We start from the raw sequence: 27,407 nt of genomic DNA on the forward strand, positions 1-27,407 counted from the left end.
ACAAATCTACTTTTTCCTAACTACAAAGCAGATCGGAAATTTCATTAACGGGACTAGGTAACAAGTCAACAAAAAGAATAAATAATGAGATGAAACTCAAAAATCAATCAACTTTTTTAAACCGTTAAATTTTAAAATCTTAAAAATGATTAGTTTTGTAAAAAAATATTTTTTGATAAATATACTAAAAAATAATTCCGAAAGCATTCGGGCTGTCTTTGGTTAGACTAAGCCATAGAAACGGACTAAAGATGCAGAAAAAATAAAAAAAATACAAACAATCTGCGAAATTACATATTTTTGAAGCCATTAAAACAGGTAGCTATTATCTGAAAATTATTTTATTTCAATAGTCATTTACACTAATTCAGATAAAATTAGACTGAATGATTGAATAAGTTTACATTCGAAAATCATTGGGATCTATTATTACGCGAATGTCCTATAAAATAGAAAACGCAAATTGACCAACAAACAAAACATCGGTTAAGAGATAACATCAATGAAAACGTCGGATGGGACCTCTCAATGAAGAGAATAAGTTACAAGTTGATGAAAAGAACAACAAAAACTGAAACGTTGAAAAATTCCTTGAAAACGAAGAATAACATAACCTTTAAGACTATTAACCTTTAAGCTGACTGCATTAAGTAGCATGTTTCAGTCAACCCTCAATTAGAAGCTTATGACAGTGATCAGCATTTTGAGGCTACATAAAGAAAAAAAAGAGTAAAAACGGCAAATTCAAAAACAGCTAGGCCGAAAACAGCAGATTCACAAACAGCAGTGTAGAAGCCATTAAATTTGAATTTTTCAGTAGAAACGTTTCAATTTCAGTTGAATTTTTTATCAGCAATGGGATTCTTGTTTTTAACGATATGATTTCAAAATATCAGCAAATATGAACCTTTAATATAAAACCACGAAAAACCACTGACAAAACCCTTGGTATCAACGCCATTACATTCAACAGCTTTCAACGGAACCCAATAAAAAACCCTATGTTATTCCCCGATGGGAAAACAAAAATATTTGTCATTCACAGGGAATCAATAGGACTCCATAATTAGTCTCATGACTATAAAAACAACAACAAAGAAAAGCAAAAAGAAAAAACTCAGTAGAAAAGTGGGAGAAGAAGTTCTCGAAGCCATTTAAACCACAAACATTTCGATGAAAACTTTTTCTATGATCCATTGAAAGTCTTCTCTAGTTCAATGGGAACTATTTTATTAGGATTTTTTGAAGAAATCAGACTTACGAAAAAAAACTAAAAAAATTAAAAAAATTTAAGAAAACTCATGGCATTGAAGCCATAAACCCAATAAAAAGAAGATCAAAGCTCTAGGTAGGCGATTTTCGACTGCAGTAAAACTCAGCGAGTTCTTGTCATTACTGAGACTGACTCACTGTTCACGAAAATAGGTCAACTATTGAATAAGTTTCAAAAAAACTGTTAAAAAAATTTTTTTTGAAGTCCTTACAGTCATTAAAATCAATAGCTTTCAAAGAAAACAAATTAACAATTTAAATCTCGATGGTAAGACAAAGATGTTTGTCATTCATGAGTAATCATTAAGATATTACAATGAGTCCTATGGAAATGAAAACAACAACAGTTACAGGTAAAAACGAAGAAATCAGTAGAAATGTGCAAGAAGAATGTGTCGCAGCCATTTTAACTATTAGCTTTTCTCTGCAAACGTTATCTACGATTCGTTGAACTGCTTTGCTAAACCATTGGGAGATATCAACTTTAGAATAAGGTGATGACAATTCATTAGAAAACAAATTTATGAAAAAAATATCCAAAAATTAAAAAATATGAAAACTCGTGGAATTGAAGTCCTAAAACAATAAGTTAACAAATGAAACCGCTCACTAGATTAACTTCCGCTAAGGTAGAAAAGCTGGTGGTCTTGTTATTTTTGGGACTGGCCCTTAGTTCACAAAAATAAGTTTGAGTTTGTTTAAGGTCCAAAAAATTTTTAAAAATATTTTTTTTAAAGCTTTAACAGCTGATAGCTGTCCAATCAGTTTATTAGATAGTTTGACTTAATACTCATTAGGAAGCCTATTGCAGTATGAGTCATCAACTTTTTGCTATAGAACTCCAAAAAATCAGTAAAGTCTTATCATGAAATTAAAAATTTCATTAGAAATTACCAAACCTCAGAGTCAGAGTAAAAAAAAAGTTGAGCTATTCCTCGAAAACGATTTTTTTTCATTGGGGATCATTTCACTGTAAATGAGGTTCAAATTAACGGAACCTCGAAATGAAAAGTAACTATTCTCTAAGCGACTAAAAAACAAAATAAAATATGAAAAGTTTTCTAATAAACAGCCCTCAAATTGAATTAGATTTTTTTGATTGTAGATTTTGCTATGAGAATAAAACTAGACGTTTTCATCGCCTTTCGTCTATTGGCAACACAAAATTGATTCATTTTGAATCATGAAATGTTATTTTGAATTCATAATTTGCTATGAAAAAACTCAATTTGAACAAAAATTACGACAAAGCGAACAAAATCATGCCAGATATGCCGTGCTCACACAAAACCTTAAACCTCGATAGCTCCTCAAAAAAATAAAATAAAAAAAATCATTTTAATTTCGAATTCTACGCTGGACGAGCTTTTTAATGATACCACTCACATTTCTATTTCTCTGTGATGAATATATTGATCGGCCAAAATTGTCTGTTTAAAAAAACCCATTTTGAGTATGTAGTTCCAAAAAATTACCAGAAAGGGTACTATTAAACAACTTGAACACACAGTTTATTTCCCTATAAACTTAATCTCTTTTAACTCCAAGGAAACGAACGTTAATATGGATGTTACAACAACCATTAATTTTTAATGACATCCGTTTAGTCATCGTTGGAGATAACATTTGGAAACTTTGTTACTTGACTGTGTCCAACTGTCAATTTAAATTATTTGAGTAATGCTTATTCCTTTATTTGAAAGCATAAAAATCATTCCAATTTTAGAAATGAAAGTCCATTATTAGTTTACGGGGATTTTCCCCCGGACCAAAACGTAACGTTATTTAATGAACTTTTTTTCAGAATGGGGAGAAAAATTCAAGTCACCGGAAATTTTACTATGTTACCGAATACCTTATTGCATGCTGAAATCAGTAAAAATCTCAATGAAAACAAAGATCAGAAATTAAGCTCCCTCTGAATAATACAGAATGAGTCATCTTTTGCACCTTTGATCTCAGACGCTGCCTACAACTGATCTACACCTAGCAAGATGCTGTTATCGGACAGTCGACCGTTCTGAGACTTGAAAATTTCAAAGTTTAAGTTTATCTGCACACCACAAATCCACTTTGCTTTAAATCTGCGGTTTTTTGGTGTTTTTCGGGTTTTTTCATACTTTAGTTGATTATTTCACAATTATTGATTACTGTAACTGAGAGATTTTGTCGACAAGTATACAGAGAAGTCACCTTTAAACTACCAGTAAGTTTGACTGAGATTTTGAATACGTTCCAAGGGGTGATAACTTTTTTCTACGTGGATATATAATTCGGTATATATAACTTTACTACGTGGAATATAATTGTTCCGTCCCACTTTAGTGGGGGGGGGGGGAACTATATACTCAAATGGGTGGTTTTCTTCAGACAATTTTGACCGATCGATATAATAATTGTAGAGAATTATGAGTGGTATCACTAGAAAGCCCGTGCAGCGTAGAAAACGGAAATAAAAACATTTTTTCAATTTTCGTTTTCAGAGTGGGTTATCGATGCTTAAAATTTTGTGAATATGAGACGTAATTCAGCTGTTTTTATTCACATTTTCGGTATTTTGACCAAATTTAAGTCAAGTTTGCTAAAAACTTGTTAAAAGTGTTATTGCCTCTGAAGATAGAGGAGGGATGCTGAATTGTTCGATCCGACTTTTTCGGCTAGAATTTATGATTCTGAAAATTTCAAATTTCAAACTTTTTGGTCAAAATTGGGACCAAATTTGAATTTCTGGCTCACTTGCTTTAAATTTGCGGGTAGTAAACACCTAAAATTTGCTGCCCTCTTCTTCTTCAGCTCAAAAATGAGGTCATTGGAATCCTGCTTGTTTTATGAGTCTTCAGAAATCTTAAATTTGCCAGTTTCTTGCAAATTTAAACTCGATAATTACACAAAATGCATTATTTAGTTTTGATATACTAAAATTTTTGTTTAATAAATGATCTACTTCACAACCATCTGAATAATTGAGAGTTTTGTTAGATTCGCAACCATGTCTGGGTTGATCTTGATCTCACAATGGATCCCTTCGATAAAAAAATATAGATTTCAAAAACAGGCAACTATTATGGTTTCGAAGTTTTTTTCAAAAGATTTCTGCTATGTAAATGTTTTTTATTGTAAATTACCGACAAGAATTTCAAATCAGGGCTCAATTAATGGTAAACTCTATTGATAATAAACGAGATCCTTCAAGATTTTATTATGGTTTCAGAGTTAAGCTCATGGTTTTTGTGGCTCTGACCAACTGTTTTTGTGAAAATTTTATGGATTTCTCGAGTTTTGCTCACATTTATTATACTTCATGCAGCCCAATGATTAAGTGTCCCCAATCAAAACTTCAGTTAGCAGTTTAGGACGTAGAAAAAAGCCTATATATTTTTTCAGCTGTTATCTAAGGTCTGTTATGACATCGAATATATATTTTTTTAGAAGATATCGGTGAGTTTTTGAATTTTCCCGTTATTTTATTTTATTTCTCTTAACTTCGGGAACGGTCTCAGTAAAAAACAGGCAACACCCGGTTTCCTCTAAGTTTAAATTAATGTAAAAACAATGTTATATTCAACTAATGGTTTCTTTGTTTTAATACTGCGCGTTTTCATTTTTTTTATGTTTGAGCAGTATCTCATGCAAAATTTTATGAGTTTATTTTGTATCCTTGTCAAACTATCACATTTTTGTCGAGTCCAACTGAAGAAAAGTACAATAGAAAAAATGTACAGCGTTGAAAAAAGAAGTATTTGGAATTGTGAACTGTTTTTGTTGCAAAGTCTATGCTTTTTGGGCTGAGACAAGTTTTCTCGAAAAACTTTGTGAACTTTTTGTTTTTGCCTATAATTGTCTTTTCCTTCGTTATCGTACGCCATATACCTTATAAAGATATGTCCAATTGATTTCTCAGGACGTACAACTAAATCTATTTGAAGATTTCAGTTGATGGCTGGTTGTTTAAAGGACTTTGAATTTAAAATGAAAATTTTTTCTCAACTTTCTCCTTTTTGCTTTCATTTTCTTTAGCAGATGACTCGATCTCATTAGTTAGAAATCTCAGTTATTTTTTTGTTGATTCAAACGTTTTTTCTTGACTCGGTTATAGGTTGTGACTGATTGCTTCGACCATTTAGATTCATTAAAAAATTTCCAGATGTCTAAACTGATAAGTTTTTAGGTTTTTTTCTTGTCATGTGTACATAGTCCTTTTATGAGGACAACTCAATGATGTATGATATTAAGTTGAACAAAAAGTGACCATTTACAGTTTTGCAGGTAGTTTTTTATAATTATAATGACTTGAACAGTGCGATGTCGTAAAACTGTTTGAAGTTTTGGCTTTTTTTGTATTTGTTGTTTTTTGTGGGGTCGTAGCTTAGTCTACATTTTAAGAGGCCGATTTGGCTTCCTTGGGTGCTGCAAATTTTTTTGTCGCTTTTTTGAAATCCTAAGTCTGTTATTATTTTTGAAAACGCTTGTTTTCAAAATTTTTTTTGGGTTTTTGAGCTTCGTCATTTCTTTTATAAGCATTTTGGCCAATTTGTAGCTCAGTCTCTGTAAATATAGGTTACTGCCCGTTTCCAGTGAGCTAGATTTTAACCTTTGTAAGAATTTTAGTTTCAAAAATTTGTTTCAAGGCCTTGTCACTACTGTTACTACGAGATTTTATAAAATGTTTGAGATTTTTGTACATTTGTACATTTTAAAGGGTTTTAGTTTTCTTTTTAATTTATAACAGTAATTGTAGGTCTCATTGACGTTGAAAGTTTGCGAATATTCTTTTTAGATAACAACATGTTTCAATTGCTTCCTATGGAGAAATGAATGATCAACTTAGTGATTTCATTTGATATCTAATGACTTTAATAACTGTGAAATTAATGTTTTCAAAAATAGAAACGTATTTTTGAACTTCGTACTTCTTTGATCTTTTTCACCACCTGTTAACCTTCTCTATTTAAGTATAGGTCAAATTGTTTTTTTTTAGGTTTTATCTGATGCCAGTTTGATTTTGCTATGATTTTTTTCAATAGACATCGAGTTTTGGTCGTAAATAATGTTTGTTGTTTGATTTTTTTTTCTAGTAGTCCTATTATCAACAACTTTTTATCGGCCCTCTAGCATGGCATTATTGTATTCCATTGGTTGTTTATTGAACCATTTTTATGTTTTGGAAAGTTTCAAAACATAAAAATTTCAAAACATAAAACATCTCTTCATCATTTGGTAGTCAATTAAGTCAAGAATGTGGATGAGCGGGGTCGGAACATTATGTGCGTACGCACATTACCGAACCTCCTTGTTATATTATATCCCACGGAACTATTATCTGTTGCATCGATATTCCGTCGCTTTTATGTGATATGTATGTCATTTTTTTTCAACCCAGAAATTTGTGGCTTAAACTGAAATACAGTGACAAGTTATGGTTACCGGGTCCAATATACGCAAAAAATTGTGTTAGAAATAGTTTTTTGCTCATAATGACAATGAAATGAAGAAAAATGTGGTAAATTGTTTAGTTTTTGGAAAAAATGGACTCATATAACTGAGACGTTTTTAAAATCATCGCTTTAAACAAGTAATCAACAATTGCCCCTAAGTTCTTCTTAATGCTTACGACAAAACCTCTAAAACTACTTGATCAAACTGACGTATGTTTAACATTTTGAATTTGCACGAAAATGTACAGCACCTGCTTAGATCATTACTATACTGTTCAAGTCGTTATCATTACGCTTGAAGTGCTTAAGACCTTTTTCGTGTGGCGATCGCGATAATAAGCCAGAAACATTTGAAAAGTTTTTGTTTCTATGCCGCTGAACTTTCTTATATAAAATACTATGTTTTGAAGTCTCAATAAATTCTTATACGTGCACTTTTCAAATCAAAGCAGAGATATACAATTCTATTTGAGTTTAAATTCATTTGAGCAAAACAAAAGACAAATTAATGCGAACTCTGCTTGTGTAAAAATTAAATACCTGTCAAATGATTTGAGAAATGGATCCGACCGAGGCAGAAAAACACGCGGTCACAATTCAGAGCTCATATCGAGGCTACAAAACCCGAAAAGCCCTCGCGACCCGCCAAGCAGAAATTAATGGCAACGAGAACTTCGAAACCACTGTCGAATCAGACGACGAAGTTTTAGCTTCTGGTGGTTCTGTTCAAGACGAACAAATGTTGCACGACAACGCCGTTCTTATTCAAAGTTCTTTCAGAGGATACAAAACTAGGAAGAGAATTATGAACGAACAAAACGAACAACTTGATAAAAATAGTGAACAACAATTTGAGACGAATCATGATAAAAATGCGACCGTCATACAATCAGCATACAGGGGGTATGAAGTTCGGAAATCCAGACATCAAGCGGTCGAAATGGAATCGGTTTCCGGATCCGAAGAACTTGATGGTGATTTTGGACAAAATGAAGTGTACCTTGACGAGAAAGCAGTTATTATCCAGAGCGCTTATCGAGGGTATGCAGTGCGAAAACAGAGAAAACAGGAAAACCAGGAAGATGAAAGCGCCACCGTGATTCAAAGTTCTTATCGTGGATACGTTTCTCGTCAAGAACGAGAATCTGACAGACAACAAAACGATGACAGCGCAACTGTGATTCAAAGTTCATATCGCGGTTATGTTGTTCGGAAACAACGAAATGCTGAAAGTCAAAAGAGAGATGAAAGCGCTATTCTAATTCAAAGCACGTATCGGGGTTATGTAGTTCGTAAAGAGATAAAATCAGAAAAACAGAAACGAGATCAGAGCGCTACTGTTATTCAAAGTTCATACCGTGGATATGTTGTAAGGAAAAACCAGCAAAATGTACCAATGGAATCTTCAAAATCGCCTGAACATGCCGACGAGGCCGAAAATTTTCCGGAAGACAACTTAGCCGAAAAAGAGCAGGCTGCTATTGTAATACAAAGTGCATATCGAGGTTACCAAGCCAGGAAAGTGTACAAAACACGCAAGATAACCGAGGTCAAAGGTCAAGATGGTGAGACTTTAGAGGTCATTGAAGAGGTGACGAATGAGGTTGTGATTGAGCAGTACCCTAAGGAGTATAGCGATGGGGAGGGGGATTACTGGGACGTGGATGCTAAAGACACCTACGCAACTCACGTACAGGCGGGTGTGAAAGGTTAGTTTTGTTCACATTCGGCTGAGCCCTCATCTGTTTATGTTGGTACGATAAATTGCTTTCGAAAAAGATTTCAATGGCGTCAACGGGAGTTGTGTTCGATTTCGGTCACAATATTTCGAAGCTACTATGGCCGAGTGGTTAAGGCGTTGGACTTAAGTTCCAATGGACTAAAGTCTTCCTGGGTTCGAACCCCAGTGGTAGCAAACTTTTCGAAACTATCGATCACTCTAAAAATACACAGGGAAGCAATCTGAAAATCCACGTCCCAGGCCGAGGTCCTAAACGGAAGCAAGTATGTCAGACCGAAGATGAAAGCTCGAGGGGGGCGTCGTACTTTCGAAATTACAAAATTACATAGTCTGAAAACATCAAAAAACGCACGAAAGTCTGGACAAAAGACTTTTCCGTCTGGTACCTCAGTCTGGGCTAACACGTACACGAACATAAAAAAAAGTAGAAAGAAGAAGAAGAAACAAGTAGAAACAAGAATACCAATTAGTCTGTGTTTGCATCTTTCGATGATATGACCCTATACAATCACATATACTGTGTTAAAAAATCGAGAATTTACTGGTTATCTTACAGTAAAAAAATTATGAACAAAGTTTTTTTGGAATTATTAATGCTCACACAATGTTACTAGATGCATACACAACGTTGCCAGCCGCATCCCCAATACCGGTAGTTCGTAAAGTTGCTGTGGTACAAAAACTTTATTTGCTATAAAAATTTTATAAGTAAAAACTGCTACTAAATCACATAATTTCATAGTTCATAAATAACACAATAACAGAGTTCCTTCTTTCAATAAAATCTAAAATGAGACATCACCTACATAAGGGGTGGCGACAAAGTTATTGGTGTACATGTACTTAAAATTTTAAGAAGTCAAGCATCTTTGAAAAATATAACTAGAGGTATGAAAACTAAATATACTATGCATTTCACAATCAATGCTTGAAACAGTTTTAAACGCTTTCAATTTGAGCCATTTGCACTATTTTGCAATGATATTGAAAGAGTCGATAGGCGAACGCCCGATAATCTTGTTAGCAAATCAATAATCTCGCATAGAAGTTTGCTATGGGAGAGGAAAAATGTAATCAACCCGATGGATACGTGCAAGAGAGCCGACGTTATAAAGAACCGACGTTAGAAAGCGCCTGACTTTTTTTTTAAAAAAGAGCCGAAAGCAAAAAATTGCCTTTGATTACCCTAAATTGTTAGGTGATTACCAAAAAAGTACATAAGTGGGTTAGTTGGTCTTATGTTCGGTGGTGAAAGTCTCATATCAAGTCCCATAAGCCGCTAAGGCATGGCCATGGCCCGCTATAATTTGAAGATAATTACTCATCTATTCGCTTTCAGTTTCGTTAACTAGAAAATAATAAAGTTTCATTTCTCAAATACTCTGTTATAATTCGCTGAGAATTTGGTAGTCTCGTTTCAGAAGACAATTTAATTGGCTGCAAAATTTATCGACTAGTAATTTAAGTACATTTTTGGCTCTCTTTGAATCGGCTCTTTTCACTTTGGCTCTCTTACAAGTTACCCAACCCGATATTATAAGACTTGGTACTCTATTATTCCTGTTGGTTATTTTTATGAGGCAAGTGCTTGATTGACATCTGGAATCTCAAAAACAAATAAAAACCGAACTTTTAACCAATAAACCAAACACAACTTCTTAACTAGAATTTTATCAAAACAAAGTAACGTGAAAATAATTGCCTATTATACACTTCGGTTTTTACAGTTCTGTTATACTCTTTATATTTACAGTTCTGTTCTGTACACTTATAACTTTCTGAACACTCATCTATTATACACTTGTGTACACTCAATAGTACTCTGCGTGACCGACCAATTGGCTGACATATAAATAAGCCGACACACTTTTTAGCCTACACTTGAGCAAATATAACTACTCGAAAACCACAGTTCACAATAATTACCCGTGCATTAAGCGGTAAAAGTAGCGTCCTTTAGCTGCGAAACAAACATTATGTGGCTATTACTGATAGCTGTTTTGACCATGCCTCAGCGGCCCGTGGGACTTCATATGAATCTGTCACAAGCAAACAAATTATTACGGCCGAACATAATTAAGGCGGTGCTTCTAAAAAAACTATTTAAATTACAGAGTTTAGATTTCGGTCTTTTTCACGAAGTCTTGATGAAATCTGTCGGCCCATTGGCGTGTCTTCTATTATGTGTGTCGGCTATACCCTAGCCTTAGTACTTTGTATTTCTAATTCATTTTTTTTTCAATTTTCATTTAGGTGAAATAGTTTCCGTCTATTGTTTAGCTCGATAAAGACTGATTCTCAAAGAAATACACAATTTCTTTCTGTTTCGGGCGTTTATATGGATCGATGTGTCCCATTAGTTGATATTGAACAGTTGTCCAGAAAAAGTGTTTGAAAATTTTATGTACAAAAAACAAGTTACAAACACGTGAAACTATCGTTACAAATTATATATTAAACAAAAGCAATTGTGTTTATTATATTGAATTATTTTTTTTGTCAATTTCTGAATGTTTTTTGTTACTCAAAAGAACTTGTTCTCTGTAAATTCTTCTATACCCAGATGCATGCTTTTGCAGCTTGAAACCTTCAAATCTTTTTTTTTGTGTTTTTCACAAAAAGAACAAGTTAATTTAAATCTCCGGGTGGACGTTTATTGTTCTTTGACGAAACTAAGAGGGGCTTTGGTATTTTTTTTCACAATATGTTGCCCAAACGAATGATGAAGTATTGAAAACCTAAAATGAACAAAGCATTGAAAAAATGTATAAATGTATATAAAAAAATTACCATAAAATAAGTTCTCCGTTTTGGATGATGTTATATCATCATATAGTGATTAGATAAAGTTTAATTGCTTGTTTGGCAATTGGTACCGATATTGGAAAAGGTTAACAGTTTCCATGCTACTCTTGATGCTTGATGCTACAAAGCAATAATGCAATTTAGCTTAAATAGTGTATTCCAATCTTTGATTTCAGTTTTTGCAACATCGTGAAAAACTCTTCAAAAAGCACTTTGTGAATACCGTTTCTTCATTACCTTGACATTGTTTACGATCAGCTTTTATTTTTGAATTTCATATTTTTGTTAAAGGTCATTTCATGGTCATATGCAGCCCTCTAATTTCAAAATTAATTGGATTTGAGGTTCAAATGAAATATTTTCTGTATTTTGTGATGCGACGGTCAACTGAGGTGAAAAAACCCAATTGCAGGTCTATCGTGGCTAACTAGATAAAAGTTTTAATTGTAAACCGATGATTTCAAAAAAATAAGTCAAAATTTTTTCTGAATAAACTTCCCCTTTCCAGCCAAATACCAAAACTTTATACAATCTGAGAAGCCTTTAATATTTTCTTTATATGGTTCTTTTGAAAAACAAGAAACCAGCCTTGCAATCAACAATTTCTACACAGAAAATCTGTTCGATTGCAAAACATTTAGCTCCTCCTTCAAACTAGTTGGGATATTTGCTTATCTGCTTTGCTTCTTCTCAAAGAAAGCTCATTCCCAGTCAACAGGCGCTACAATTGGTTGTCCCAATAAAATCCAAGTTGCTGAAGCGAAACTTCAGTTCCGCGTTCAATCAGAACCGTTTCTATTTGAGATAAAACAACTTCTGGATCAAAAGTCCCTCGCCGGAAAATGCCCCTTCTCAACATATGCCCCATTCATTGGCCCCAATGCTTTGATGAGACCAAGTGGCCACATCAAACAATTAATCGAAGCAGACTATGGTATCAAACACCCTATTATAAATAATAGCCGTCATCCCGGTATGAGACTCTTTCTCAAACAAGAGCATTTGTTTAACCACCAAGAGGGCTTTGACTTTTGGGAGCTTGCATATAACAACAATACGCAGACCTGAAGTTGCGTTCCGCATTAAGATCTATCAAATTTAGCTGCGTATTGTGCCGTAAGCTAACAAAAATTCTTATCAGTCAATGATGGCCGACTTACCCGCCAATTGTGTTTCTCATAGAGATTGGACTAATTCGGCCCATTTTAAGTGAGAAGCGTTGGGGTTTCCTTCTTGCGTACCTGACTACGCGCGCCTTACACATTAAGGTTGTGCCATCAATGGACATGAATTCTTGCGTAATGGGAATTGAACGGTTAATTGCTCGAAGAGGGTCCTGTGGTCGGACAATGGTACCATCTTTATTGCTACCGAGAAGGAACTTTCGTTGTGTATAAAGAGTTGGAATCAAAGAGTTATTGCGAGTGAAATGTCGGAAGAAGAGTTTTTGTGACATTTTCCGCAATCATCCGCCCAACATCATGGTGGCTTGTGGGATCGAATGGTAGGAAGTGTTAAACGCACTTTCTATGCAGTTCTGGCCAACCGACGTCTTACTGACGAAGTCCTACAAAAGATTTTCTGCTTAGCTGAATAGACATTAAATAACAGGCCACTTACTCCTGTAAGCTCTGGCCCTTCAGAATTTGATGCCAAAAATCCTAATCACATTCCCCAGAAACAGGTCCATCGCTATGCCTTCCCTTTTGGGAGAAGAGGACTTCGACCACCGTATGAGATAAGTGCGAGCTCAGTGCTAAGCAGACTCAATCGGAAACTGTGGAGAGCTGAGTATGTGCCAAACTTGAACCGTCGCAGTAAATGGTCATCTCCCTCGATAACGGAGCATATGTCTGGCAATTTTGTTTGGGTAGCCGAGAATTTGACTCCCGGTGGACTTTTCCCCATGTGCCGCATCGATGGCGTCCGTTATTGCAGCGATGGTATTGCGCGTTCGGCTGAGATAACGGCAATTACTGGTAGGTATGTCCGACGGGATGTAAAACTAATAACTGTTCTACAAACTGCACTTTCGTGGCCGGAGGATGTTGCGAATGCAAAGTAAGCGAGTATTTATATTAGGCAGTATATGTTTGTAAGCGTGTATAAATTTGAATTAAATAGAAAGCAATCACGACCGCATAACGCAGATGGTAATGCACTGGACTCATGATCGAAGAGTCGCTGTTTTGAGCCCCAGACTACTTCAAATTTGGCGAAGCAACATCAGTAACCTAATACATATGGCTTGAGCAACGCCTAGTTTGTGAGCGTAATTAAGCCTTGCTCGCCCCAGTTAGGCAAACGTCATCTAGATTTGAATTTAAAAATATAAACAGACGTACTTATTGGTTGTATTTGAAGGGCAAAGCAAGGCCAGATGACGTCATACATGAACTGAATCGACCGATATTGGCTAGCTGAAGGCTAACAGGTCACGTCTAGCCTTTTTTGCCGCCAGTGTTACTTTGAATAACGTCTGTTAACATTGATAGTTGATCTCCGTATGTGCCGTACGTTATATACAAGCTATACAGTGCATCAAAAAAGCCTTTCTTTAAATCTTATTCGATTCGTAATTGTTGAATAATGATTTCTCGTCTTCCCTTTTGTTTTTTCGAGTTTACACAAGGCTTGAATAAAACTGTCAATGATCTTCGGTCCGCACGAATGCTGCATAACATAATTTTCAATTAGATACGTAAGGCGTTTTGTGTACGTTAAACGTTAATCTCAACGGTTGATTATCTTGCAAACTTAAGACTGTTATTTTGCACGAAATTTTTAAGACTCATGTTATGATTATGCAAAATTTTGCAATTAGGACTAAGGTGTCATAAACATAACAGAAATTGACCAGGAAAAAAGAAGGTCTTTTCATATTAGGCATGTTTCGACGAAAGTTTTGTCCACATTAGACACTACAATTTAAAAACGCACCGGACCCGCCCATCCCTGCGACTTCCTTGTCGCGACATAACTAAAATGGTTTGATCAGAAGGGTATTCAATTGCGCACCTAAACCTGGTCTAAAATAAGTATTAATTTGTAATGATGGCTAACTCCGGGACAAAAAATTAGCAGAATTTGCTTATTATTTACACAGGGTATCTTGCAAGGCGAGACTTTGCGGATGAGGAAGAAAAAAGGAGACAGATTGAAGAACACGTGACTGTAATCCAGTCCAGTTACAGAGGATATAAAGTAAGGAGAGACATGATGGCTGAGAGGGAGAGTGCTGACGTCATACACGGGGCTGCCAGGGCATACCACATGCGAGAGAAGTTAGTAATAACAATAACAAAAACAACTACACATCCACATTATAGTCGAACCAAACTCGTGAACAGTAATTTTTATTTTGTGGACTGTTTCTGTTCCACGCGGTACATTACGACCTCCGGTAATTGATAATTTTGCACTTTTAGATTGACATATTAAATTATAATGGCTATAACCAACTCTTATTGGTATAGACAAACCCCTATTGGTGCAAAAACATGCATGATTAGTTTGCTCACACAAGATAATAAAAAGGGGAGCGTAGTTGGTTAGTGCTCTTTCGAGGACGTCTTCTGTCATTAGTCGAGAGTTCTCAACTAGGGCAATACAACACATTAAATTTATGATCTCTGGTTGTGGTTTGTTAACCGTTACTCAGCCGAAAACGGAAAAGGAAGAGATGCGAAAGCATGTAGTTGCACTCTCTTATTACACCTTTATTACACGCAAACTCCATTGGACGCCATCATTGCTTTTTGAAACGATAAAAATATCGAACTTGTTGTCACCTTCACCTCACTGCAGAGCCAGCGTCAAAATTAATAGCAAAGTTAGCCCTCATAACTGTATGTAATAATCGCACCATAAACGGGAAAACAAACTGGGGATTTTACTAACATCAGATATTTGTCAATTTGTATGTGAGAATTTGGGGTGCAAGATTGTAAAATAATTTTGCAGTCTTAGATTTCGTCAATTGCGAAATGTAATAACCAATTTTTTGCATGTTTTAATGGCAATATTACGCATGCAATCTAAGTAATAATATTTTGCAATTACGAGTTTTCCTATTCTAATGATTGTTTTCCTATGAATGACCAGGAAAGCTTTGTAGCAACCAGTTTGATATTAGTGGTCTACAAGCTCGCAGGTTAATAAGTTGCGCAAATTTTTTTCATAACCTGCTATTGTAGATTACCGTTGCATGAAACGTTGTTTTATTAGTAGAAATAACTAATCGTTCAGTTTTGCTGAAATTTTTGAGTTTTGGCTAATAACTCGGACAATAATTGGGATTGGGGTAATTCAAAACCAAAAGTCGCATACCTGTAGGTTGCTCATGGTTTATGTTTTTAAATCAATCTAAGAGAGACAGTTCAATTTTAGAAGAGAACACAATTAACAAAGAAGAATTTGTGATTTACCATAAGCGGACTTGAGTTATTGCTTAAAACAGAGGTCATTCGTTAGTCATTTCTGCTGAAGCCATAGAGATGACGTAGTATCTAAATTTTGGTTTTGGAAACTCAAATCTGTGAGCCCTAAAATCTATTTTACGCCGCCGATTACTTTCAACGAATTGATTATAAATTGGTGGTCTGGTCATAGTATATTAGTACTCAAGCGCGATTGCGGCAATCCGCAATCTATATCTAGTGAAGTGAACAGTCAAAGCTTTTAGTTTTCCGCTCCTCTCACGTTGTGGTTTAAGTTATGTCCTTAGTCCGCTATTTTAGTTGTTGTTGTCAATTCTCAACCGTCAATTGGTGAACTTAACTATGTCGATATAACTCTAACGTATGTCGACAAATCTGACGTCAGTAGTTAGTAGTTAATCATGCAGAATATCCATACAATATTCCAAATAGACGTCAAGATTTCGGTGTAGGATTGACGTGATAATCAAGGTTTATTTACAACGTACTCCGTGCCATTGTAATTGGGAACGAATTATGTCGGCATGTAGTGACTTAACTTTGCGTTGAATGCGTTCCTAGATTTATTTTTCTTTAATAAACTAAGATATTGAGAAATTTAGTTCAGCTTGGCCTTCAGACCTATTACTTCCGAAATATTGGTTCCCCTGTTCGATTTTTTTAGTTAAGTGATATTCACTGGCCTCAAAATTAATAGTTTTGCATTTTAGTAACGGCGCCGTGCGGATTTGTTCTACATGACAAAACAGTCTCAGACAAAATAGTTGAGACTAAATATTGATAAAACATTGTAATAGTAAATTAGAAAGAATTAGCAAACATAATCTATGAATTAAGCCACCCAAACCCTTGTTTTTAATAGATTGGTTAAAAATTGATTGAAACTGCATATTATGGTAAACATTGTGTTGTAATCAGCTTAAAATTTGTTCAATGCCATACAGTAATATGAATAACTCAACAATTTTGTTTGTTAACTGGTGGGCACAGGTTTAATCCTATGGTTAGCTGGTATCTTTCGCATTGTACTGTTTTGTCTGTTTTCGTGTGAGTATTTTGTAAGGAACTGTTTTGTCTATTCACCTTCGGATAGATAATTGGGTTTCTGTAACACAATGTTGGTTCCCTAGTTGACAATGTTGGTTCAACTTTTCCTCTGGTTAGGATGCAGAAGGACAATGAGAATGCGACAATTCTGCAGGCCACAGCCAAGGTGTTCTCGGCAGACTTCTCTCAGGAGAGATCGGACATTGAACAGGGGATGTACTCTGATGAGGGCGAAGGGGCACGGGCAAGCAGGAGCACTAAAAAGTATGTTTGCGTCTATTTTTTGCTAAACTTAACTCTCCCAACCCTCCTACTTACTTTTAAGCCCCCAATCACACTTGCTATAATTGCCACATAGTACTGTGCAATATGAAAACAGAAAATTGATAGCCGGAGGTCATGAAAAAACTCCTGTTACATTGTTCCTCCTATTTACCAGTGAAGAACAAATTTGCTCTTTTACCTGTAATAAACCAGTTTATTAAACCGTACCGAAAAAAAATTATAACGTTAGAGTGCGCCAAAACTAACAAACTGCATAAGCTGAAGCATACTATAAAACCGACGACAGACAAATAACAATAACGAAAGCACTTTGAATTATATTTAAACAGTTTCTTGTCACTTTAAAGATCTTCTTTATGTTGAGAAAGAATGTTTTCAGATCAATGTATTCAGTAACGTTGAATCAAGCTATTTATTGTAATTTGCGCCAGCTTTCATTGTCACATAGTCCCTATCCTTATTCTAAACCCAATTTATGTACCAGTATACATATAGACATGCACATATCTTCAAAAAATCTTCAACCAGAATTGTCTCCTAAACACTCCCACTGGGTTCGGTGGTGTTGTGACACGAATTCTTCACCATAGCTAACAATCAGGTACGAACTTTTGCAGGTTTCAGCGTATCTATTTAATAGGACGCGAAAAAAATTCTCATGTAAAATTTAAGTTGTGACAGTTTTATATCAAGTCCCACGGGCCTTCAAGGCATCGCCAAAAGCGCTATATACGCAGCTCTTTAATAGTCAAGAGGGTTTGTTTTCTGTGGGAGTTTTGTTTCCTATGTAAAATGAAGGAATGAGTTTCCTATGTAAAATGAGTTATGACAGTAAAAAGAACAATTGTTAATTTACTCGGGTTCTTGGCCTATATATTTTGAGCATTTTCCAGTTTCATTCATCTTGAAGTATTATCGAGGTTCATCATTATGTGAAAATTGACTAATTTTTTACATTTTGTTTACTTTATAGCAATTTTAGAAAACTTTCCGATTTTGCTAACATGTGTTAAAACAATTATTCATCCGCTAGCAGAAATAGCAGTGATGAATCTGCGACTACTGAAATGATAAACGAAAAAAAAACAGCATATATACTTAGGTACCTTTCACGAAAGGTTATTTTTTTTAGTTTTTCGATTAAAACGATAGTGCACAAATTGCAGTTGCCGATGATCAGTCTCTTAAAAGCATTGCCTGTTTTTGGATTCTTTTGACGAAAATTGCAATTTTGCATCAACTTGAATCAGTAAAACAGAAAGTCGTAAAACAGTAATGGTCATCTTTGATTATATGGCAAAATTGTTTTTTTTTATCTATCCGACAAATTTCTTTTTTATATTACCCCTACAAAACAAAACTATATCAAATCAAATACGTTTCAAAACGTTCTCAAAACAAAATTTATCAAAAATTTGAAATAATTAATGAAAAAATTTCTTACCAATAGTTTGAGTTTTTGTTACGTTCAGTTGATTATAAGCTTATGCATTGAGAGATTCCTTTTTAGCTTTGAGGCAAATTGAGTTATCCTGACATTTTTGGCTATCAAATATGACAAGTAATTTTTTTCAGGCTTGGTCAAACTATTTAGCAGACTTCTTGATTTTGGCAGAGTTTCCTAAAAATATAAGAAAACTGACATCAATTTTTTAGAATTGCAGCTTTAAAATGTCAATTCTAGAGGTTTGGACTAGAATTTATCACGTGTATTCTTGCTTTTGTTTTGTTCATTGAAATGTCAGTAGTAGGTACTGGAAGAGAAAAAAATAATATTCAGAACATTGTATATGGTCAATTTTTTCCAAATAGTTTTCGTCGAGTTGCCCAAAGTCAGATCTGCTGTCCATATAATGGTTTCTACAGCAAGCAAATTTTTTTGATTACAAGTATGCAATTCCAGCCATTAGAAAGTATCTTACTACGTTGTTTGGAGTCAAATATGACAATGTCAGATTGATTACAAGTCTTTGCGAAAGAAAATAAATTTCAGTGATTTTTGATACTGTTGATATTGTTAAAAATTTTAAAATTGTTACAACTTTAATTTTTGGTTAGCTAATAATACGTTTTGAGAAATAGCAGTAGAAAAGATAACTGAATTAGATGATATTGTTGTTATGTCATTTGTTCTGTTTTTTCTTAAATCAAAACAAATGGTTTTCTCTCACCAAACTTTCAAAATTTTTTGATGTGAAGTTTAACAGTTCGTCAATCATTTGTCAAAAGCTGCTAATTTGCTAATGAAGTGAATTTTCAGAAAATAAATTCTCTGTCTATTGAAATGTTCAGCCATAATGTGAAAGCGTTTTTCTTCGGTTTCTTTACTTTACACCTGTAGTTATCAGAAACCTTAAAAATTCTTCATGAAAATTATGATGATCACTTTTTCACACTAGTTTTTTGAAATTTAATTTTTTGAAGTTCGCCGAAACTTATGCCAGTCTGAACTATCAATGTTTGAACTATCAATTTTAGATAGTCTGAACTATCAATTTTAGAGCATTGCTGAGCGCACATTATCGAGCTTCTTGTTTTGTTTTTTTTTGGTCACAGAGCCTAAAATTAGACGACAATTATGTTCAATTTATAGATATTATCGGAGGAAAACTTTCTTTTTTTATAGTTTCTCCGAATGGTAACTTGATGTAACTTTGTCACACAAATAATATCAATCGATAAAAACGAAGACAAGTTTTCTAAATAACGATGAATTTGCTTCCTTTTTAAAAAATTGCGACAAATATTAATAAATGTTAACATTTTCGCTCCTCGCTGTTTGTATCATGCTGCAAAAAGGGCATTGTAAAAATTAAGGTTTGTATCCGGATATCAGCATGTAATGATCAATACTATACATTACGGTAACGCATTTTTTTTTACAAATCTTTCGGCAAATCAAATAAAATTAGATAATAAAATCAACCATAATTAATCGCTGACCATTAGATTAAATAGTCTTGTCTGAACTGCAGCATCCAAGCATATAATCGTAATGATGATTCTATTTTCTCATTTGAAATGTTGAAGGTATTTGTTTATTTCTAAAATTTTATAAGTGCTGATCAAATTGAATAGAAAAGTGCGTCCACGTGAATTTATTTCTAACAAGAGCATTAATAACAATAACAATAAAGAGCAATTATAACGAATAAAATTCATTTTATCAATCGTCCATTACAAGTACCTTTTCAAAGACTTGTTTTTATTTTTCTTCACGTTTTTTGTTCAGGTCCACGGCTGAAAAATTTGATACACGAGCGTCCAAAAGAACTTATAACGTTGGACAAACTCAAACAGATACGCCAAAACCAGTTCTGGGTGGTCGAAAATTCACCGAATATATCGACCACTCCAGTTGGCTAGCCCGGCACGACAGCAAATCGAACAATTTGACCAAAGAACCCTCAGCCTTGTCGACCGTTTCCAGTCAAGTTAGCAGACGAAAAGAGCGTCATCGAAAGCCGCTATTCATGTTGCGTAGTATGACAGTTTCGGGTGCCGACCCGACCCAGGGTTTTGGTGTCATGAAAACATCAAAGGAAATCCAAGTTCAAGACTCGGATTTCAGCCGACAAAATAGCCGACTTGAATTGAGCCGGAAGACAACAGAGATTAGCTTGTCGGATCTGGACAACCCTTTAAAAGAATCGAAAAAGTACAGAAAAACACCGATTCCGAAACACTTGAAGCCTTATTTGGAAGAGAACTCGGAGAGCGAAAACGAGCGAGTTCGAAAAAACCCGAATGCTAACAAATATGCATCGAACCGTCATCACAGCGACTTAAACGCAGTTGCCGAGGAACCCGAAGATGAAAAAGATAACGAGGAGAAAACCGATAAAGTCAATGCAAATCAGCCAATGGGAATGCCCCCTCCCCCAGTCCCTGGTGGACCAATGGGATTTGGTTATTTTAACCCGTTTGAAATGCAAGGAAATAACCAGAGTCAGTACCCTTACCCACCCCCAGCGTATTTTTACCCTCCTATGAACACTCCTTATGGAACATGGTACCCTTATTGGGGAAATTTTGGACCCTACCAAAACGGTCAAACTGGGCAAAATGGGCAAATGTACCCTCACCCGGGGGATAGTTTACCAGGTAGTAAAGAAAAACGCGACAAAAAGATAGAAAATAATGGGAAGGTAAAAGATTCTGGGAAAAATTTTCTCAAGGAAAATAAACGAGACGCTGGAAAAGACGTAGCTGAAAAGCGGCCGAAGTATAAAGACATTGCCGCGAGACGTGAACGCCTTAACGAGTCGGAAGAACACGGCGATGACGTCAGAGGAAGCGATGACGAAGATATGATTCAAACTCACGCGACTGTCAAAGACGACAACAGAGTAAAGGTGGACATCAATCTTAACATTTCTGGACGACAATTAGCCAGCATGCTTGGTATAGACGAACAAAATTTGCCCTATTCTCCAAGAAATCAGTTTTATCCCCCACCCCCTATGTACCCTATGTTCGGACCACCTCCTCCTATGTTTGGAAATGTGTCTTCAAGAACGGTGCCCGAAATTCAGACCAATAGAAATGACAAACATCCCGAAGCAGTGGTTTCGTCGTCGGCGCCAAAAGCAAAGAAAACAAAACAGAGTGAGACCCAACCAGTTAAAACCACGAAAGCAACCAAAAACGAGACCCCGGGTAAAAACACCAAACTGAACCCATACCCAGTAGTTCCACCAATCAAAACGAACGGAAAACAACCAATAGGAAACAAGAACAGTGGTAAATTATGATTTTTTGTAAATAAATTACTTCGGATCATTAATTGAACATTATGAGCTAATTACTTGACAGAAATTTACGTTTTAGAAACTCACATCCCGTTTTCTGAGAAGAGAGAGATAGAGTACAAGCCACACACGCTAGAGAGTTACAGAAAGCTAGATTTAAAGGTCAAACTGCCGGCAACTCTCGGGCCAGATTGGGTTGCAGTGGAAAAAGTGGCAGAGGGCAAAAGACGACAGGAAAAGTACTCGGATAGTTTACGAAAGCAGCACGAAGTGACGCTTATGAAGAGTAACAAATTCCCGAAAGTTGGGGAGACACAAAACGAACTACTGTCGAAAACGGAAGTTCACAATGAGTACATTAAAAGTATACCCAAGCCTCACGTTTATTATGATTATTAGAAGTGACATATTTTGCTATTTGCATGGACGTGTGGTCAATTTTATTCAGTTTCAATTTCAGAAGATTCGTTTTTTTTTTAAAAAAAATGTCCTAACAGTTTATAAAACTGAATTTGTCTGATTTTGAGATTTTCGCAAAAAAGTTTATGTCTGGTGGAAGAAAGTTTGTCTGGTGGAAAAAAAAGTAAGATGTTGGAAGCAGCGTCGACGAAAAAACTAGACTTGAATCAATTTGATTAATTTTCAAATGAGAGAAAACTTTATTAAACCATAAAACCCTAGATGTAGACAAGAACTACTGTTAATGTATCGATTTTTCACAGTGAGAAATACTGACGTGAAGTGACAAAATGTTATCATTGTTGCCCACAAGTATGCCCAAAATGACAATAGTGAAGGTTTTGTGCTGTAAGTATTGTTGATTGCGAAAAGAGCATTCACGCAATTGACGAGCATGTGCATCAAATATAATCATGGGTTATGATAAAATATTTGAACGTGATGCTTCAACATATCATAACAGCCTGTTTATGAGAATCTGAAAAAAAAATTGTGTGAAAAAAAATCTGTAAGGCTTCATACATGTTGTATTGCATAAAAAACGAAAAAGGATAGATTTAGCAAAAATGACGCTAGCACACAAAGAAAGCAAAACAGTTAAATTTTATAACTCTCAATGAGGTCAATTATAAGAAAAAAAGAGAGTGAATTGACTAAGCTGAAAAAACTTTCACCGTTGAAAAACTGAATCAAAACATCAATTTTATTATTAGGTCAGTCGTGTTTGCATTTTCATTAGTCAATATCAAGTCAGTGCCAAATTAATATATTCCGGTAAGGGCTAATTACCAAACCCCCGTTTGAACGAATGAACTAAAGTTAAGCCCTAGAAAGCCACAAATAACTGCTATGATTGTACAAAATTACAGAAAAATCAATATATAAAAATATTCGAAAACCGCGAGACAAGCGCTACGAGGCAAAAAGAAAAAAAGTGAAAAAAGCGAAAAATCTTTAAAAAATGGTCATAATAGCAAAAACATTTTGTCTCAGGATTAAGAGTTCTACAATCTACTTTTTTCATATTAAACAACTCAAAACACCTAAAACTATCTAAGCATTGAAAGAAAATCAGGAAAAAAATTTCGCCAAAAAGTTAAATGACAGATTGTTCTATTTTGGTTTTTTTTATTTCATTGCAGCCATTCTAACATTTTTAAGATTATTGTACAAGGTCGTTTACAGGGTAAAAATATGGTCAGAAGAAGTCAGAATTAATCTAAAATGTTGAAAACGTGTCATTATTTACAGTCTTTTTTTCTCTGAAACATTTGTCTGAAGTGTTGGAATAGGCAAGGACAGATGTTGTTTCAAATTTTGCTCGCAAAAACCTCAAAATAATACCTCATTAGCTGGTATGGGCGAACAATTGCGAGAACAATGAAAAGGGTTTTGCCTCAAACTAATCAGAAAGTCCAAAACTTGTCCATACAACAAACATTTCGGATGACCCATTGCGCTTTTTAAATCTATGAATCAATTACTTCTGAAAATGGTTCAAGATAGCCAAAAATGAAAAAATCCAGTGTTCATAAAACTTAATTTGTATGATTCAAAAAAAGTCTTCAGGAAAAGCGAGGGAACGTCACAGAAGTTTTAAAACAATAGGAGGAAAAGGGAATCATTAAGAAGAATATGTCTGGTGGAAAAAGAAAGTCAGACGTATTTGGAAGCAGCAACGACTAAAAAAATAAGCTTCAAACAATTTGATCAGTTTTCAATTAAGAGAAAACTTTATTAAACTATAGAACCCTAGATGTGGAACAGAACTACTGTTCACGTATCAATTTGTCACAGTAAGAAGTACTGACCTGAAGTGAGAAAATGTTATCATTGTTGCCCAAAAATTGCCCAAAATTACAAAAGTGTATGTTTTTTGGTGTACGTATTGTTGAATGCGTAAAGAGCATGCAAGCAACTGAAGAGTAATGCATCAAATAAAAACATGGAACATGGGCTTTGATAAAATATTTGAACATGATGCTCCGACATACCATCACAGCCTGTTTATGAGTATCTGAAAAAAGAAAATTTTATGAAAAAAATTGTGAGGCTTCATACAAGTTAAATTGCAGAAAAAACAAATTATAATAGATTCAGCATAAACGGCACCACAACACAAAAATTAAAAGAATTTAACCTTTACAACTCTTAATGAAATTACTTATACGAAACTAGGAGAATGAATTGAATAAATTGAATAATCTTAGGCCGTTAAAATACTGAATGAAAACATCAACATATTAGGTCAATCGTGTTTGCATATCAATTAGTCAATATCAAGTCAGTGACAATTTAATCTATTCCAGAAAGGGTTAATAAACAACCCCCCTTTGAACTAATGAAGTAAATCCACATTAAGCCCTAGAATTTGCTCAAATAAAATATTTGCGAGTTTTAAAGCCAAACAGAGCTGAAAAATTAAATTTCTTAAAGATTCAAAAAATTGAGCAGGAGAATTTCTGTGAAAATTTGTTGTATTCTTGTTTACAAATGCTTCAACTGGTTGTCAAAAATACCTGCCACCACTGTAAAAATTACCGAGAAATCAATACATAAAAATACCTTAGTTTCAAAAAAGGTCATAAAAGCCAAAAAAATTCGTCTCAACCACAAAATTTGTAGAATTTGTTCTTTTTCTTCTAAACAAGTCAAAACAGCTAAAATTATTTGAATATTGAAAAAAATATGAGAAAATTAGATTTGGCTAATTTTGTTAATTGGCAGATTGTTCTACTTTGTTTTCTATTTCATTCAAGCCACTCCAAAATTTTTAAAATTATTGTAAAAGGTCGTTCACAGGATAAAAATATGGTCACAAAAAAGTCAGAAATATTCTAAGATTTCCAAAAAGTGTCAAAATTTATAGTACTTTTTTTCTCTAAAACATTTGCCTGAAACTTTCGAATAGGCACGGGCAGATGTTTCAAATCTTGCTTGCAATAAACCTCAAAATGATACCTAACTAGTTGGCTCGGGTTGTCTTCTAAAAGTTGTGTGAACAAACATGAGAGATCTGCCACCAACTAACCAAAAAGACCAAAATTTATCCATGCCAAAAACATTTCTGACAAATCAATGCCTTTTTCAAATCTATCAAACAATTGCTTCTAAAAAATGTTTAAGATAGCCACAAATGAATATATTGGGTGGTATAAAATTGAAATCTGTATAATACTCAAAATAGGTTTTGTTACATTTGATATAACAAAATGTTTAAACTAAAAGTGGTCCTTATTTTCTGACCCTTGGTTATGAGTATGCGATAATTGTGACAAAATTTTGATACTCAATTGAAAACAGCGAAACTGGAGTACCATTATAGAAATATCTATGTAGAGTTGCGCAGAATGTAGTGTGCCAGAAAACAGATTATAAATTACAAACAAAAACTCATGTAGACAAACCCAGAACGGCCCAGTAGACGGTTTTTACAAGGTAGCATTTTAGGAAGCTAAAAGATATTTAATCATTTAAAAGCTATTAACATTGAATTTGCCAAGCTACAAACAACTCCGCAGTGCCCAATACAAGATTTCTTTACTTGTGAAAAAGAACAATAAGTCTTTTTTCTCCCAAATTTCAATTCTTATCTTGGATATAAAAATAACTAAGTGTATAAAAGTCAACTAGAAAATTCAAGAGAAAAAGTAAAAACAACTAGCTTTGTTTGCAAGTTTCCTTGATTTTATACTTGGCAGAGTACCAACAAGAAAACAATTTGCGCAATTAAGTGTTTCTAACTTAAAGATGACTTAAAAATCAACCGTTTTGGTTAAATCCCAGCTGTCTTTCAAACCAATTAGGCTGGTATTTCTTCACAAAAAAATAGTTTGTTTCAAAGCTTTATTTTGTACAGCTTTATGGCTGGGAAACGAGTTCTAGGCGGAGACGGTTTTTTTTACAATTCTAAAACAGAATTTACATTTTTATTGTGAACATTTATTTCACAAAGTCGTGAAGAAAAGATTCGGAATTTGCTAACTATTTAAACAGCATCTTTTGAAAGAGTAACTGTAAATGAATTTTAAATATTTTTAGTTTTATATTGTGTTGTTAAGAAGCAAGAGTTTTGAGCAATGATTTGGTATATTATTATTATTATTATTATTAATATTATTATTATTATTATTATTATTATTATTATTATTATTAATATTATTATTATTATTATTATTATTATTATTATTATTATTATTATTATTATTATATTATTATTATTATTATTATTATTATTATTATTATTATTATTATTATTATTATTATTATTATTATTATTATTATTATTATTATTATTATTATTAGTATTATTATTAATATTATTATTATAGTTTTACGCGCCATTTAAATTCTCAAAAATGCTTCAAATTAAAACAATCAGAAAAAAAGTTCTCAGTTTTTTCCTTTAAATAAGCTCATCTGGTATTAGTTTCAATTCAAATGGCGCTCTAATGCATTCACGCGGAATTGAATGGCTGAAAGACCTTATTCCGAAGTTAGTTTTAGTGACCGAAATTTGAAGGTTGTAGATATACTGGCATAATGTAAGTTTATCATTGCCAGGCAAATGGGAACTAATATACCCTGGAACTCGTTAAGGATGATGAATTAGGCGATGAACAAAAAGCAAAGTTTTGAACAACACACGTTTGTGCACAGGTATCCAATGCAGCTGCTTGATGAATCTTGAAGTTGGTGATCCGGGTGACAGTCGAAATATCAACCTGCATGCACAATTATTTATCCAATGTAACTTCCTATGAAGTACAGCAGGTAATCCATAGTAAAATGAATTGCAGTAATCAAGCCGCGAAATAATCAAAACTCTTACCAACTCTATTAGGACATCGTTGTCAACTGTGTCTCTGATAGAATAAATCTTCCGTAGCATATAGTAGCAGGCAGAAGTAACTGAACTGATTTGCTTTGAAAATAAAAGTTTGTAATCCAGAATAAAGCCAAGGAAGGCCAAGGAACAAGCCTTGAGCTGTGATTACTGAAAAAATTCAAGTTTGGGGATCAATATCATTTCTTCGAGGTTACAGTTATTAAACTTTGAGCTTGGTTTTTAAAGCCAATTTCAATAAGGATTTAAGAATGTTTGTAACCAACATTTCAGTAGTAGTGTGGTAACCTGCTAAAGGCACAAAACAATAAGTGTTTTTTTGGTAAA

The 27,407-nt window shown here is 34.2% G+C and overlaps 1 protein-coding gene, 1 long non-coding RNA gene and 1 other non-coding gene across 3 annotated transcripts; 2 read left to right on the plus strand and 1 right to left on the minus strand.

Moving 5' to 3' along the window:
* Positions 1–7,142: 7,142 nt before the first annotated feature.
* On the plus strand, positions 7,143–22,237 carry LOC142341472 (uncharacterized). Its single transcript, XM_075392433.1, has 5 exons — positions 7,143–8,416; positions 14,360–14,537; positions 16,857–17,003; positions 20,257–21,767; positions 21,855–22,237. The coding sequence occupies exons 1-5, from the start codon at positions 7,267–7,269 to the stop codon at positions 22,172–22,174; spliced, it is 3,306 nt and encodes a 1,101-aa protein (XP_075248548.1). The 5' UTR covers positions 7,143–7,266; the 3' UTR covers positions 22,175–22,237.
* Positions 8,540–8,622, plus strand: Trnal-uaa (transfer RNA leucine (anticodon UAA)). The gene has a single exon. It is a non-coding gene; the product is annotated as a tRNA-Leu (tRNA).
* On the minus strand, positions 16,476–23,019 carry LOC142341473 (uncharacterized). The gene is made up of 2 exons (XR_012759111.1): positions 22,512–23,019; positions 16,476–16,996 (listed from the first exon to the last, which is right to left on the minus strand). It is a non-coding gene; the product is annotated as an uncharacterized LOC142341473 (long non-coding RNA).
* Between the last annotated feature and the right edge of the window lie 4,388 nt (positions 23,020–27,407).

This window comes from Convolutriloba macropyga, chromosome 6 (assembly GCF_964194025.1).
Source record: "Convolutriloba macropyga chromosome 6, txConMacr16.3, whole genome shotgun sequence".
In the NCBI taxonomy this organism is placed as follows: Eukaryota; Metazoa; Xenacoelomorpha; order Acoela; family Convolutidae; genus Convolutriloba; species Convolutriloba macropyga.